Below are 17,698 nucleotides of genomic sequence, written 5' to 3'. Positions count from 1 at the left end.
TTTCGCCTTTTTAGCCTCTGACCTTCTTGAGCTTAGGAAATGCCTGCTTGGCTCTGAAGAACGTCAGTGGGGCATTGCAGGCTTTCAGGCATGCCCTGGATATTGCGACAAAGTGTCTGGAGTGTGAGAGGAGCCTGAAGCTGATCCGCTGTTTGCAGTTCTATCCATTTCTGTACAACATCACCTCTTCTGCCTGCAGTGGTAAGCAGCTGCTGAAAAAGTCCCCAAATTAGTAATTTTATCCCTTCAACACTACCTGCAGAAATTGGACTACTTTTCTTTCTCTCCCTCATTGATAATCTCTTTTTCATCTGCGCTCTCTCTCTGTCCAATTAGAAAAGGGAACAGTGTTTTTTTTCAGTTAGATCTAGTTGAGAGTAATTTTTGGAAAGCTGTCTTCCCAGAATTCCCTACCTGATTCTCCTTACAAATTGGGTGCAGTGTTTACTAATTAGAGAATGCTAGGATAGTTTCAAGCCCTTCAAGAGCATTGCTCTGCTGTAGGGCTGCTGAAATAGTCCCATGTTTACACCTGATCTGTTTTCTTAGCAAATACCAAGAACCAGGGAAACAGGGAGAGAATGGCCCTAAGCATGGAATAACATATAACTTTAAACCCATCTGCACCACTACATAAAAGCAGGCTCCCTGTTCTTCAGAACCTGCTGTAAATATTTGAAGAGATTTAGCTTCCTGTTCAAGTAAAGCTGCGAAAAGATTAAACAAATTCTGTCTTCACCTATAGCTGCTAAATCTCCGGTGCATTTTTGCTCCTTAATAGCACTAAAATTTTATTTGAATATATGATTGGAACTGAACTAGTATAATCCCTATCCAATTATCCATATGAGCTAACACATTAGGATTATTTAAGACAGTGGTTCCCAACCTTTTTGATATGGCAACCTGCAAGTCCAAATTTACTTAGAATGGTGACCCATTATTTTATTGTCACATGAATTTTATTTACCCATCATTTTACTGCCACATGAATTTTGGACTTTGGTCTTCAGCAGCTGTCTATTTTGTGCATTTCAATTGCAAGTCTGCCTACTTTTAAACCATCACTTGAGGCATCGAAGCAAAATTCAACAATACCCCTATTAATGTGGAGTTTAATTTATTGAAATATTTATAGTACTTAGTAAATTATTACTGGTTTGTTTGTGAGAATGTAAGAATACCAACCATCAAATTGCAGGGTATTGCCTCATAAACTGTAAAACTTTTTTCTAAAAGCATAGTTACACAATCAGTGTTAGATATAATGAACTACGAGCATCTTAAAGTTTTATTTACGATAAGCCCATTTTGATAAGTATCAGTGGGGTGGCTTGAGCTTACATTTTATTACCAAGTAGGTGAATGGAGGCTTTGATGGTTGTCAGACATAGTCTCACATCAGTTAATACACAGGATGCAGGTATTTCTTATTTCAGCTAAGCACATTTCAAATCACCCTTGGCTCAAGTATTTACTCAACCTCTAATTTGTGGGTGTTTACAAGCACCTTGTGGCAAGTTATCACCAGATCTGCTGCAAGCCGCGAGAGAAAAAATTTACTACCATTACAATGTGAAACTTGACCCTTTCTGGCATTTGGTTACAAGTACCAACACAGCATTATAATATGCCAAAAAAACCCAAAATGTTACCTGAGGTATTATACCAGTTAAGGATTAAAAGCAATAATCCTTTTGGGTTTATTTATGCAACTGATGACACATTTGCACAAGCATCACAACCCACAGGTCGAGAAACACTGATTTAAGGGATGGAGTTGCATGGCATTACCCTACTTAAGTATCTTCTCTGTGCCAAAAGTTTATTTTCCCATGTTTCATAAAGAGATACCTTTCAAGGGATTAGAAACAGGACTGCTTATGTGCATCCAGGGTCTTAGCATAAGTGCAGAACCTAGAGTCAGACTTCTCAGAATCCCAGCTTTCAAAAAGGGAAGTTTTCCATTTCAGTTGAAGGGAGAAGTTTAAAGCTATGCTTTTGTACAAGGCTTAAACCACTGTGGTGCTGAGCAAGACTTCTTGAAGTCTGAGCCGGTAGTGAGGGGGGTAGGCAGAGTTTCCTGTAGTGTACAAGCACTTTTTTCCCTCCTCTCTGGCTGGTGGCCGTTAAGACTGTTGGCTTCCACTTCATTGTCCTCCCAACGCCCAACCTTCATTCTTCTCTTCTCTTTTTGTCATACCTGACATTGTCAAAACATTTCCAAAGTCTTAGGGTGCAAGTAGAACCCAAAGATGCAGGAAATGTTTGTGAGCTTCCGGAACCAAGTGAAGAAACTTTCCTTTACATACAGTGCTGGTTACAGATTTTCACTACTGACTGTTATTCAACCCTTGGTTATACAAAGTGTTAAAAATCACACATATATGCACTTCTGAGTAGTTTAGGATTGCTAAATTCAAGGCCATCTACTGGGAAAGCGCAGGATCAGAATACTGACTAAAAACTCTGCCTTTGTAACTTGAGATTCTCATGACTGATAGAATATGTGAATTTTTCATGTTCGTCTGTCTTTTGAAGTAAAATCCCAATCTTCTGTTACATTTTCAACAAGTATGGCAATAAAACTATGCACAGAGTATGGGTTTTATTGAAATACGGGTTGTAAGGACTGCATCATTCTGATATGTTAGTTCTTTTGGTTGCATGACTGTTTGTGGGAAGGAAGTAAAAAGCTTTCTTCTCTCTATTCATAAGAATGATGGTCCCAGTGTGGTTGTTCCCAATTTGACACTAATCTGGGTTCATAAGGATTATATTTCTTCCCTCTGTTCATAACTATTAATAGCTCTCAGAAAAATAAATAAATCAAGATCTACCAGTGGGAAAGTGGACAAAACATTGGTTCAATATTGGAAGCTTCCATATTTACATTGTTCTCTCTCTCTTGCTCTTCATGTGCTGTGTTCCTTTCTTTTATAGACTACAAAGGTGGGCAACACTTCAGGTCATCTTGTCTATCCCCTGCTAATGTGAGAACATTAGACATTTGAACATGAGAAATGGTGTGGACATTTCTTTTGTTGTTATTTTTAGAATGTGAAATAAACATTCTAATGACTCCAGCTTCTGACACTTGATTTTTTATTTTTTTATTTTATTGCGGGATTGAAAAAAAGGGAAAGTGAAAAGAAGAAACCAGGAATTTGCCAGGATGTCTCATGATCATTGTTCTGTGTTCTACCTTTTTGTTTTTCCTTAATGGGCTCAAAAAGAAAAGAAAAAAAACCTCCTTATAGGAATCAAACCTTTGAAAAATATTTCAGCATATCTGAAGCACAGGGACACCCAGAACTGACCGAGTCCATCTAGCTTGTTATTGTATATGCCATCCTTCTCCAGCCTGGTGCCCCCCAGATGTTTTGGGCTACAACTCCTGTTGGTCCCAGCCTGCGTAAACATGGGGCAGGGATGATGGTGAATGAAGTTCAAAACATCTGGAGGGCACCATTTGGATAATGCCAGTCTACCTTGACTGGCAATAGCTCTCCAGGGATTGAAACAGGGATCTTTCCCAGTCCTATCTAGAAATGCCAGGGATTGAAACTGGGATATTCAGCATGTAATGCATATGCTCCTCAATGATACACAAAAAGTAGATGGTGCAACATTGGTGTAGTGAAGTTTTGTGCCACGTAATCAAATAACTAAAACCTACATGTAGGGTTTGCTTGCATTTCACACGTTACTGGTGCTAACTCCTATTTAATGGAAAGTCATTACTTTGTGGAACACAAGTCCGGTAATCTTGAACGCATCCGGATTAAGGTTCAGTAATAATACACAACTAAATACCCAGGGTAGTTGAGTATCACCACTATTGTACTTGTTGCTGTACCAGTTAGATATGGGGTGAGAGTTAATCACATTGATGAATTACCATCTCTCTGAGCACAACTCTTCAGCATTCTACTAATTGAACTGACCATGGTGCAGAAATGGGATGGCATGTTGTACAGGCATACCTTGCTTTATTGCGCTTGACAGATGATTGCTTCTTACAAAGACGCAGTGTAGCTGCAAGCATTCTGGCTGCTTCCAGGGGAAGGAAGCTTCGCCATGCCCCTGCCATCCAACTTCTGGCCACGGGAGTAGAACTGGCTAGGGCTGGAGCTGGAGCTAGGTTTCCCCCCACCCCTGCAGCTGTGGGGTGTGTGTCTTAATAGACTACAGTATCATGTAAACATAACTTGCATATGCTCTAAGAAACAAACAAAAAGTGCTTTATTGCGGTGGTCTGGAACCAAACCTGCAATATCTCCATGGTATGCCTATACACTCCCATTACTTTTGGTTTCTTACTATAAAGGTGGAAGAATGAAAGGGCTTCAGTAGCAATAGATCCTACTTCTCCCTTGACATACTGGTTTAGCAGTGTGATAACGAGTGATTTTTATCTGAGGTAAATAAATAAATTTATTTCTCAAATAACATAAGAATAGCAATTAGGCACAGGGCTGCGCTTTGCCCCTTAGACACTGTCCCAGGTAAAGAATTACACGACAAAAATTAATCGTCACCAGATCTGCTCCAAATATGTCATAATAAAAATAGTTTTCACCAGGGTTAAAAATCCTCTGTGCGTGTGTGTGTATCAGACCTAATAATGCAATCATATACATACAGTATATACTTACAACATGTTCAGTGGGACATACTCCCTTGTAAGTGGATTTAGGATATATCCTAGGTGTTGCAGTGTTTGCCACCTTTTCCTTTTTACTCAAGTGTTTTGCAGAAAGGTTGTTAAAAGTTTATAATGCAATTATGTACATGCTTATTCAAAAATAAGTTCTGTTCCCAGTAAAGCAAGTGTAGGGTTAGAGCCTTAAATTTGCTCGAGCTAGACAATTCTCATGGCCTCCAGGTGTTTTGGACAAACAGCCACCATGGCCATAATAATAATAATAATAATAATAATAATAATAATAATAATAATAATTTATTTGTACCCCGCCCATCTGGCTGGGTTTCCCCAGCCATTCTGGGCAGCTTCCAACAAAGATGAAAAGTGAAATAATGGTCAGGGTTTATAGAAGTGTTCTCCAAAACATCTAGAGGACAACAGGTTGGAGAAAAGTTTGGTAGGCCAAAATAAATGTTCAACCACAGTAACTGTTTCTGACTTCCAGTCCTTGATGTACCTACTTTCCTTTATTAACATGAATATCAGGTGCTATTGTTTGGGGGATTACCCTGGATGGTCCCAGACGGACTTTCAAAAATTAACTTTGGCGATATGCTCACGCCTCCCTCTTTCATTTGCCACGATAGTAGCTTCCTCTACATTCTTTAGGACAGCTTTCTCCAACTTGGTCACCTCCAGTTGTTTTGGATTACAACTCCCATCAGCCCCAGCCAGCATTGCTAATGGTCAAGAATTGAGGAAGTTGAAGTCCAAAACATCTGGAGGGAACCAGGTTGAAGAAGGTTGGCTTGGACTTTGTGTATATGCGCCCATACATGGTGATTCTCATTCTGTAGCATTTTGGTTTTGGTTTTTCTTAGCTTTTTTCTTATTATGAAGCTCCTGTTCATTCCCTATCCTATATACATTTTCTCATTTCATCTGAATATTCCCACACTACATACGTGTTCCTTTAAGCAGCATCTATAATGTGCTTTCTTAAAATGCTGTGTTTTCTGATGCCCTCTTGTGGCATAAGGTATCACATTTCCATTTAGCAGAACGTATTTCTTCTATGGGGGACGCAGGTGGCACTGTGGGTTAAAGCCTCAGCGCCTAGGGCTGCCGATCGAAAGGTCGGCGGTTCGAATCCCTGCGGCGGGGTGCGCTCCCGCTGCTCGGTCCCAGCGCCTGCCAACCTAGCAGTTCGAAAGCACCTCCGGGTGCAAGTAGATAAATAGGGACCGCTTACCAGCGGGAAGGTAAACGGCGTTTCCGTGTGCGGCTCTGGCTCTGGCTCTGGCTCTGGCCAGAGCAGCGATGTCACGCTGGCCACGTGACCCGGAAGTGTCTCCGGACAGCGCTGGCCCCCGGCCTCTTGAGTGAGATGGGCGCACAACCCCAGAGTCTGTCAAGACTGGCCCGTACGGGCAGGGGTACCTTTACCTTTACCTATTTCTTCTATGAGCTTTTTGGAATAAGCTCCTTAGGTATTTTCCTTTCGGTGTTGTTTTCTCCAGAGCTATACTGGGAGAATTTATACAGTATCAACCAGCTTTTACAATGGGGCAGACATGGGAGGAAGCTATTTTTAGACTAGTATCTTATCAATTTCACATCACCCACACCACACATGAGGCTTTGAAGAACCTTCAAACATTCTTTTAGAAAAACAAGATTCCCCAAAGTTCTGGCGAGAAATTGTAATTTATAATCCTGTTTTTTCCAGTTTGGACAAGAAGAACAGGATCATATTATTTGGGTAGATGCTAGTGAGCTACAGTTAGCAACACAATAATGTCTTTAAAAATTAGGTGCTGGCTCCCAAACGCCACAAACCCAGAAGTGAGTGTTTCGGTTTACAAACATTCTTTGGAACCTGAACATCCAACGGGGCTTCTGAATGGCCACGGGAGCTTTCTGCAGCCAATTGAAAGCCACGCCTTCAAATGTTTCCAAACATTTTGGAAGTCAAACGGACTTCCAGAACGGATTCCGTTCGACTTCCGAGGTACCACTGTATATAGAGTAAGGGTTCTCTCAGAATAGAAGTACTGTTACTCAGAAAAATATATCTATACCTTACTAGATATTATTTAAAGCTTGTATCGAGTGCAGTACACAGTATAATAACATAAGTATAATATCATCATAAATAGTAAACCATTTCTTTAAGGGAAAATGGTGAAAGGACAAGATAATAGGTAGAAGCCAAGTGGGGGATCCCTAAAAGCATCTTCATGAGAGAGTTTTCAGTTGCTTTCCTGGAGTAAGAAGGTAGGAAAAACACAACTAGCATGTGGAAGCTATCTGCCATCATAGGCATTCTTTTGGAAAACAATCTGATCACCTACCAGCTCAAATTGTGCTTCTGGGATTCCCATGCAGTGGGTGCTATCCAGCCACAGTCAGCCACAAGGGAACTTGCCACAAGCAGGACTCTTGTTAGAAATATGTAACAAACCCAAATCTGACAAAACAAAAGTGTCTATGGTTGCTACATTATGCACATTTAGGAATAAGTTCCAGTGAATTTTGTGAAACTGGAGTATATTTTGCTTTTGTGCATCAGATTTGCTATTAAAGTTTCTCTCTGAGCCACCATGAAATGTGGCCCTCCTGGCCACGTACAGTAGATGAATTTGAAGATACAAGAAGTGCTGCTGAATCACAAAGAAGGCAAGTAGAAAGAAGGTCAAATTTACTTTGCTTTCAGCTCATCAGTCTATTTAGCAATACTTTTCAAGATTTGAAGTTTTACACTTCTAGGTGTGACAATCCTAAAATAATGCTGCAGGCCAGATTGATTACATTTATGAAAATGAGAGGCAAATCTATTGCTTAAAAAATATAACTATAATGCACATTAGTGGCAGTCTTTCATCACATGAGACATTCCTAGAGGTGGGTCTGTATTGTTGAACATGTTGCCCATCGGCCTTAACACTAAAAGATCCATTAATGCAGCTTCCAAGAAGTTGTCTTTTTCTCTCTAAGATGAGTTTTTCTGGTCCTGTGGCCACAGCTCAGGAACATTTTCAGGTGTGCTGCTTGGGTATTTTAAGAGAAATAGTACTGAGCAGATATTTTACCCTAAAAACAAGGAATGTTGGGTTGGACTCAGGCCAAGTCATGGTTTACAGCCATTGAAACCAATGTTAATGTATCTACTATCGTTCTGGCCTGCTCTAAACAGCAGTAGATAGATAGAATTGGTTTACATAAATATATAGCCATAGAACCCCACCTCATTTTATTGCACTTTGCCTTATTGCAGTTCACAAATATTGCTCCTTATGAGGTTGCGGGTGCAGTTGCAGGCAGCCCGACTGCTTCCAGAGGAAGGAAGCCCCCCACCATCGCTGCCCCTCTTCTGGCCACAGAAGTGGAGCTGGCTACTGGTTTTCCCGTCCTGCCCCTGCAGCCAGGGGGCCTGGCTTAATAGGCTACCACACCATAGGGTAAACATAACTTTAATATACACCGGGAAACAAAAAATATTGTGTTACTTGCTTTATTGCGATAGTCGCCTTCTTGCAGTATTCTGCAATATCTCCAAGGTATACCTGTATTTAGGAAGATAATGGCTGAATATGGGGGGTTCTCCATATAAGAAAGGTTGTGGACATAGATAATATTTTATTCTGGAAAGAGAAAAAACAGAAATGCATACGAGAAACTGTAATACAAAAACCAAAGAAGTTTTCCGAGAACGTGCCATCGCCATTCTAACGGTCTGTGCGTTTCACCCTCCCCTGTCTTCTAAAGGACGTCAAGTTATATTTGAGGCACTAATTGAAATTCAGGCCACACCACTGCTTAGCCTGCTGCTCTATATGTAGCATCAGAGTACCCTGAGAGGCATTGCAAATAGCATTTCCTAGTCTTTCTTATCTGCTGACGATGTTGGAGAGTTAAATTTAGAAACCATCTTCCATGTTGGGCCTCGTTCCCAGACAGGGCTGAGAACACGCTGTGGTCTCTATCCACGTCACAGGGAGAAAAATCCTGTTGTAACCATTGACGAGGTAGGACAAGGGTTAGGGTATGGTGGCTTTTACGATAGCTGCAGCCCTGCCCCATTATTCATACATCAATTGTGCATTTTTAAAGGGGCTATGGGGTTGTCAGCCATCCCACTGAATTCTCTGGGGGAGGTGGGTTTGTGTACGTGTGTCCCTTTTGTGCCATGTTGTGTTCAAATTTAGCAGACAGACGTTCGCCCTGTTTTTTTTTTCTTTTCATGATTTATTTAGTGATGGTTTATATTTCATAAGGGTAATTTTTAGCACTATCGTTGCTGGGAACAGAGCCCATTATGCAATTGGTCAGACATTGGGTTGTGTGCCTTGTTGCTGCTGCTGCTACTGCTGCTTTTGTAATGCAAAAAAGAAATGTCGCAACTAAGTTATATTGGAGTAATATATGTTTTGTTACAGTTTGTCCTATATGTTAATAGGATCAACCTGTTTCTACATTTACATACAACGTTGGGGTGAGAACACCCTAGTTAAAAACAAATGTGCACTGGTTTGTTATATAACTAGTTTATTATCAATATAGATGAGGAGGTCCGCTTGCTGAAATGTGTATTGATAATGAACTACATATTACAGCATCAACTAAATTAGTTTTGTTCGTATAATAATATATTGGATCAAAGTATGTGGTATCAATCAAACTGCCATTTATTCCATTATTGCCTTCACAGTAGTGTAGCCAAAGAGCCATGGTCAAGTAAATTAGAGATCAACGTTGGCTAAACTGATTGTATGATTCTGCTTCCAGGATTTAGGTTACTGACGTCTTGTTTGGGATTGAATGGGGGAGTGGAAGAAAAGTACACAAGGACTAGAAATACCAACAGGATGGGGAATGGCTAGACTCTGAGCTCCCCTATGGGTAGCTTTAACAGAAGGGCAGGACCACTCAACTGTCAGTCACCAGATGCCATCATGACATCAGGTGATCTATTTTTCCATTGTAGCATGGCATGAATTAGGACCCCTGCCAGGCCTAATTGGAGTCACAAGCTAGAGATCCCCTATCGCAGGAATAGCAGAACAGTAGGGGGACTGGTGCATATTACCACCATGAGAGATGGACAGGGAGCTGTGGAGGGCGCTGGGTTCCTACTCCATGGACATTTGACATCCTGATTAGGACTCTTCTTTTTGAGCTTCCATAAAGTCGCAGGAGGATATACTTTGGTTGAACATTAAGAGAAACTTCTTTATGGTCAAAATAGTTTGACACTTATACATGCGAGGGGGAGATCCCTCTCTGGGAGATCTTCAAGTAGACACTAGACAGAGGTTTCTTAAGTTGGTATTGGAAAAAAGGTGAATAAGAGGGTGCATGATAGAGGTATATAAAATTATGCTGTGTGTTGAAAAAGTGGATAGAGATAAGTTTCTCCCCCTCTCTCATAACATTAGAACTGGGAGACATCCAATGTAGTTGAATTCAGGACAGATGAAAGAAAGCACTTCTTCCACATACTGTATAGTTATAAACAATGGAATTTGCTTCTACAGGAGGTGGTGGCCATCAACTCGGGTGATTTTAAAAGAGGATTGGACAAATGTCTGGAGGATGACACTATCAAAGGCTATGTTCTACCACCACTGTCAAGAGGCCATATGCCTCTGAATGCTAGTTTTCTCTAGAATGTGCTTGCCCAGATCCTTTAACCTTTTTTCACCAAAGAACATGTCTAGCATCCTTACTGCTTTACTATCTATGTTGCTTTCTTTGTCATTTCTGTGGTTCCTTTATAATGTTAAATTAAAAAGTATTATATAAATTGAAGCTTTACCATTGTTGAGAGGAAACCGCCCACAACTTGGATGTATCAATTATAGCTGATCATAATTACCGTTGCCCTGATTTCAACAGTATTATGGTGTACATTGGCTCCTGTTCAGCTGATGATCTCTTAATAGAGAAGTAAGGAACCAAATGCCTCCTTGCCCTTCTCAAGTGCTTTTGCCTGCCTGGAATGTGCCCTTGAACTGTGACAGGGCTTCTTGCTTGGCTGGATGGACAATACAGAGTTGGGGACGTGTAGAAACCTCTGACTTTTGTTGGGCTGGATTGTAGACTTCGTGCAAAAGTCAGAGTTGCTCCTGTTGGCCCACCCATTTTTGCCTGTGGCCCTGCCCACCCTGCGAGGTGCCTATGAAGGGAGCACAGCTATCAGGCTGCAAAGGGTTCCCCACTTCTGTTCAACTAGAAGTCCTCCAAAGCAGTGCCATTTTCTATTATTTCCCCCACTTGATGCCGTTAGTTTAGTACACACTGGCAAGTGGTGTCAAGACTTCCAGCATCTGAGATCTTTCCGTGTTAGACGTTAGATCTAAAAGTGGCTCTTTGAGTGCTGCTACTGGTTTTCAATATAGGGACGCAGGTGGCGCTGTGGGTTAAAGCCTCAGCGCCTAGGACTTGCCGATCGAAAGGTCGGCGGTTCGAATCCCTGCGGCGGGGTGCGCTCCCGCTGCTCGGTCCCAGCGCCTGCCAACCTAGCAGTTCGAAAGCACCTCCAGGTGCAAGTAGATAAATAGGGACCGCTTACCAGCGGGAAGGTAAACGGCGTTTCCGTGTGCGGCTCTGGCTCGCCAGAGCAGCAATGTCACGCTGGCCACGTGACCCGGAAGTGTCTCCGGACAGCGCTGGCCCCTGGCCTCTTAAGTGAGATGGGCGCACAACCCCAGAGTCTGTCAAGACTGGCCCGTACGGGCAGGGGTACCTTTACCTTTACCTTTTACTGGTTTTCAATACTCCAACTGCTTTTTCTGTAAAAGTAAAACTGCTTTACTTCTGTAAAGTAAAGTAGGTTTCGTGGCTTTCTTACTACAGTCATACCTCAGGTTACGGTCGCTTCAGGTTGCGTTTTTTCGGGTTATGAACCACCGAAACCCAGAAGTACCGGGATGGGTTACTTCCGGGTTTTGGTGGTCGCGCATGCGCAGAAGCGCTAAATTGCACTTTGCACATGTGCAGAAGCGCCGAAGCACAACCTGCACGTGCACAGGCGCACCGCTGCGGGTTGTGAACATGCATCCCGCACAGATAACGTTCGCAACCCGAGCGTCCACTGTATAGCAGGGCTTCATCTTCTAAAAGTGGTGCGTGCCATCAACTAGTCCAGGCATGTCCAACAGATAGACTTTGACCTAAACCCCCAAAAAGGGGGTAGATCACTGCCAGTTTTTAACTCTGTTAGTAGATCGCAGTCTCTTGGGAGTTGGACACCCCTGATCTAATCTATTTAAAACGAATAATAAAGATGGTGCTAGCTTAACAAGCATATTATTCTAGAATTTCATTCTTTTCCAATTTTGTCCTTCTCTCATCTCTTCTCCACAGTGTTCTTTTTAGTGCGGGTGTGGGTGTATATAAACACACGCATGCACCATAAGGCTTTTCCATAGCATCCTCTTATTTATTTTTTTGGAATGCTAAAGTATCCAAGGTTCATTCTGCTGAAGGGCATCTCACAATGTAGTCTGGATCAGATGTCACCAAAAAGGCCGCATTTCCGTGTTGTGGTCCTGTGCTCACTATCTCTGATGAATTATACATGAGGCTGCATAAAGCAGATTTTAAAAGATGAAACCAATTAAATTTTAATGGGGGGGGGTGAGATGAGTTGGGGGAGGGGAGGGAGGTGCAGTGCTGAGACCAGGGAGAGCTGACAAAGACAAATGTAATTGTATAGCAGATGCTTTACAAGTATGTGAAGTTCAGCTGCTTATGCTACTCTGTCATTAGCCTACATTGTAAAATAATTTTGGTTATCATCTTCATTCTGTTACTGAATAGAATACCACTCACCAGCAGATTAAAGAGGGAGGTTCTTACTGAGGCTGCATGTCCTTTAGATCTTGCTGTGTTTCATTTTGGCCTCTCCCTAAATAACAAAAGTCTGGCCTTATTTATGTGAGATCCTGAGCCTTCATACTTTCTCATATTTCACTTGGAGCAATGGATACCCAAACCTAAAATTGCATTTTACAGCTGAGCATGTTCCCAGTATGACTAGTTCACAAACGTTTTCATTGATCTAGTTGCCCATGCATACTTCTTTCTTTAAAAAAAAAAAAACACCTCATTTCTTAACATTATTAAATATTAAACCATTTGAAGTTCACTTTACTTGTTCCAAAATCGTTAACTGGTTTGGCTGAAACAGGAAACTGGTTTAATCTTGACTTGTGCAAAAGGAGGAACAAAAGTCTATGTGGGGATGAAAGTCCCAGTTTTTTATTAGATTTGTGAATTTTATTCAACATTTTCATGGATTATGTGGCTTGAGGAGATATTTATAGTGGTACCATGGTACTCGAACGGCTTGGCTCCCAAACAAATCAGCTCCTGAACACTGCAAACCTGGAAGTAAGTGTTCGGTTTGCGAATGTTTTTCAGAAACCAAATGTCAAATGCGGCTTCTGCTTAAGTGCAGGAAGCTCCTGCAGCCAATCGGAAGCCACGCCTCGGTTTTTGAATGGTTTGAGAGTCAATTGGACTCCTGAAACGGATTAAGTTTGAGAACCAAGGTATCACTTTATTTCACAACTCTTACCTATAAACTTACATTGTAAGGCTTTCCTGAGCAGATTTGTATCAGTTAAAGAGAAAGAGAGACAGTGCAGTATTTGAACTTGGCCATCAAAATCAACCCAGTAGAAACCAACTGAGAGTCAAATAACAGGATTTTCAATAATAGGACCAAGCCTTCATACTGCAGCAGAAAGAAAGAGCGAGCAGGAAAATCGTTGTGCTCTCTGTGTAGTCCAACATAATGAATTCTGTGTATGTTCAGAGTCCCACTCAGGAAGCTTTCAAAGCTTGGCTAGAGTTTGGGATGGGTGTCCTGTCCCCCCTTCTGTGTGTGCACATCAAGAGACATGGTTTTTGTCCCCCACTCAGTTCTGTTTCAACTATGATGTTGTAGGACTTAGGGCCCTGTCTGTAGGGTTGGTTTCTAAATAAAAATGCATTCCATATTTTTATTCTTGCTGTGGTTCTCCCTCTTCCTTTTGCACTTGTTGATTTTCTATTCCGTAGCCCATCCAAGTGCTCCTCTTCCCACTTGTGATTGACCAGGTGAGATACTTCGGAAAGTGTGTCACTTAATGACTGCCATTAATTTCCAAAGCATTGTACATGATCATCCTTGTTTGTAGACCATTTGTGTGTATCAGTAATTCAGATGATTATAGCAGCTTGGCCTAAGGGAGTCATGTCTGTGTGTTTCACAGGCCACTGTCATGAGAAGAGCCAAGGCAACAGCCATACCAAGCAGAAGTACCTTGACAAGCCCAATTCTGAGATCATATCCATGGAAGAAAATCTTGTGGCAGTGACTGATGACGATTCCACAGATCTTCTTCACAGCTCCACAACAGAGTCATCCTCTTTGACTTTAGAAAGTAAGTGAATATTGGAATAGTGAACACAGCAAAGGGGGGTTGAGCCTTTCCTTTTTTTTCAGAGCAGTTGTTACTTTGTACCTTTCTAAATTTGGAAAACCCCTCTTTTTCATTGTTAGCATTAAAAAGTGTATGAGAGAAGGAATTTCATTGTGTGCAACTTCTCTGCAGCAATTTGAAACTTCCCATTACAACCATTAAGGATACAAGGACCGTAATGTTGAAGTTGGCCATCTCTGCTGTACCTACACCCTTGACCATCTCAGCAGAGCAGGCTACAGATAGATCCCTTGCATGGAAGTGCATATGTCTGGACCACAAAATAAGTCACCGCACCTGTTGAGTGCTTAAAAAAATAGTAGAGCACCAAAAGAACACATCCTTGCCTATGGTCCATGTCATGTATAAGTCAGGCTTCACTGAGCTACATACAATTTGATTGCAGAACGATTAGGGAAAGTAGAGACATATTGCTTGATTGCATAGGATTGTAGTTTAATTCCATTGTTAAAGGACTTTCCCATCTGTCAGACATGCTAATGGTGTCACATTGCTCTGAAAGCACATGTGCAGTTTGTGATAGAATGGGATCCTTGATTAGATTAGATGAAGATCCATCCTCAGTCTGGTCCTGCACCCTCTTTCTAATAGTAGTCCACCATACCACATGCTTCTGGGCGATCTTCTCCTCTTGTTAAGCTCTCAGCAATTGCAGTTTAGAGACATACTGCAAGTAAACTCTGGGGACTCCCATTTAGTGATCATGCCTTGGTAGGTACATAGGATGCTTGCCTGATGCCCTCTACCCAAATTCATCCTCTTGCCTTAATGTGAGGCTTCCCAATAGGAAATCACACTCGCTAATTATTTCTGAGTCAATATCCCAACACAAAAATAGGAAGTAAAAGGGAATTGATTCAGATCAGGGCACAAAAGGTACAATCCATATCTCAGTCATGTGAACAGAGCCAAGCAACTGCCTGTTCCTCTCCCCAATTGTACAAATGAGCAATTTGCACTTTCTGCAGTTGCCACATCATACTGAGGCAATGCGCATTGTCCTTACCATTCTCTGTTCAGTGGAAGGGCAAGTCCACAGAATTTCCTTCTTGTCATGCCAGCAGGAGTTTTTCTGTGAACAATCCCTGTGTGTAATCCCCTCAACTTACATGACTTAGTGAAATGCTTCAGTTTCTGAGAACTGCTGCTCCCTTCAACTAATGGGAACTTCTTGCAGATTTCATTAATAGAAGCATGCAGCTCCTTTTGATGTATTTTGCCTCTTGAATGATAGCTTTACCGGAGACATTTTTTAGAGGAACTTAATGGAATCCCCTGCATGGTGGCTTGAGAGCTTGAATTATGAGGTGAATACATTTTTAATACCTTTTAGGTTCTGAGCTCTTCAGGTTGGATAGTTCCCGCCCCCCTCGAAATGGGAATGGGTATTTTCCAGATAACAGAATATTGTCTGAGTTTGAAAAATTAGCAATCAAAAAATAATTTTGATTGCCTAAAAATACTCATTCCTGGAAAATACAGTGGAAAGAAATGATGCTTGTGCCAATCAGGCATTTTAGATCTGTCCTTACAATGTAAACTTTCCAAGCAGGGTCGCTACCGAGAGCTATTCAAATTATTGCTTTCAAACCAACAAACAATTTAATGAGAGGGCTTTGAAAGATCAGTCCTTTTCAGTCCAAAGTGACAAGTTGTAGGAAATAGATCTTTTAGCGTAGCAACACCTATACTTTGGAACCCATCACTTACTGACATCAGGCAGGTTCTTTTACTTTACTCTTTTCAGCACCTGCTAAAACATCTTTCTTTAAGCAAGTATATCCATACACAAAGATGCTGCTGTGTTTTAATCCCTTTAGTTTACTATGAGTTTCAATGAACTTTTAAGTGTTTTTAATTACTTAAATCAAACTTTTGAAAATATTTATTATAAACCGCTTAGAGGTTTTATTACCATCAGCCTGCATTTATATCATTTAAAAAACCTATGTGTAAAATTGATTCCCATAGTCTTGGTTTCAGACAAAAGCAGAATATGGGTGGGTTGAGAATATCATAGTGCTGAAAGTTTTAATCAGTTCTTAAGCATTGGATCCTTATGCAAAACAGCTCTTCTGTGTTCTTGTTTTACTGGCGGTGGGGGGGGGAATGGTCTTGCAACAAGGATAGGTTCACACGGTCATTCCTTTCACACCATTATTGTAATTAATATGTAATCTTCCATAATGTCTCGGATATTGTGACTTGACTTTTCAACATATATAGGCTGTTATGTATGGCAAGGAAAGGTTATGGATTAGTTTAGTCATAAGCAAAAGCAGAAGTGTGATGCCATCCTGTCTGGCATCCAAGCCTAATTATAATAGTGGTACCTCGGGTTACATACACTTCAGGTTGCATACGCTTCAGGTTACAGACTTCGCTAACCCAGAAATAGTGCTTCAGGTTAAGAACTTTGCTTCAGGATGAGAACAGAAATCGTGCTCTGGCGGCGCGGCAGCAGCAGGAGGCCCCGTTAGCTAAAGTGGTGCTTCAGGTTAAGAACAGTTTCAGGTAAAGTACAGACCTCCGGAACGAATTAAGTACTTAACCTGAGGTACCACTGTACAGCTTTTGATCCGAGTGATTTATTTTGTCGCTCCCCCTTTGCAGGCACCGTCATTGCCGAAAGCAATGGTTCAGAAGAAGTGGAGAGTTTGGGAGATGCTCAGATGTCCGAAGAAATGTTGGCATTGGTTGACGAGTTTGAAAATTCGTGGCCCCTTGAAGCCTTTGAGGGGGCACTGGAAGTAAAAGGCCATCGGATGGACTTGCAAGGGATCCGTGTCCTCAAGAAAGGTTCTCAGGACGGACTTCCCAGCTCTTGTTTTGGAGATTGTGGAGATGATGACGATGACGAAACTGAATGGGTAAGAACTCCCATCAGCAAGGTCAAGCTGCGTATTTCTTGTACAGTGTCTCTGGATTATCTATAGCCTTGCTCAGGCATGCTGATAATCACATGAGAGAACATTCACACAAGGTGTTTCCCATGGGGCATAGGTTTCTGGGTGGTAGTTGATCACGGTGAGGATTTGCCAGACAGGCTTCCTCTTAGCTCATTTCTTCCTTTCATCCTGAGTTAGTGGTTCTTCAAAGTCCATGACAAGGGGGCCAGACCTTCAGAACACATTACTCAAATTCTGTATCGGTTACATTGTCTGCTTAACATAGCCCATTATATAGTCCCTCCCTGTTTGCTCCCCTGAATCTGCAATGATCATTTTGCTTCAACATTCCAATAAGTCAATCACAGAGCAAGTTGTATTTTGATATAGCATTCCTTATTAGACCTCTTATTATTGCCTGATGTATATAATATATAGTATATTAATTCTGTGTTTCTCAGCTGTACTAATGTGTGTTTTCATTTATGTTTATCAATTGTAATTGTCAATTGTTATAAAATGTTATAAACATGACTGCATTAGTTTTCCATTAGTTTCAGTAGGTCTTCTGTGAGTAAAATTTAACTGAATACTCACCCTATGGTCCTCTTTACCCTCGCCATGTTAGTCCTGTGACAGAGGTGACGAACCACAGATCCAGTGGCCCT

General features: G+C 41.5%; 1 protein-coding gene across 4 annotated transcripts in view; it reads left to right on the top strand.

The window, feature by feature from the left end:
* The window catches only part of TTC17 (tetratricopeptide repeat domain 17), a 53,818-nt gene that overhangs the window by 24,041 nt on the left and 12,079 nt on the right, over positions 1–17,698 (top strand). For all 4 annotated transcript variants that reach the window (XM_079950792.1, XM_079950793.1, XM_079950795.1 and 1 more), the window contains exons 16-18: positions 15–201; positions 13,912–14,082; positions 16,756–17,012. In XM_079950792.1, the coding sequence (XP_079806918.1) occupies positions 15–201; positions 13,912–14,082; positions 16,756–17,012 (615 nt within the window). The remainder of the gene's footprint in view (positions 1–14; positions 202–13,911; positions 14,083–16,755; positions 17,013–17,698) is intronic.

This window comes from Podarcis cretensis (assembly GCF_951804945.1).
Source record: "Podarcis cretensis genome assembly, chromosome: 1".
NCBI classification, from domain to species: domain Eukaryota; kingdom Metazoa; phylum Chordata; class Lepidosauria; order Squamata; family Lacertidae; genus Podarcis; species Podarcis cretensis.
The sequence above is the reverse complement of the archived record's forward strand: the minus strand, read 5'-3'. Positions and strand labels throughout refer to the sequence as shown.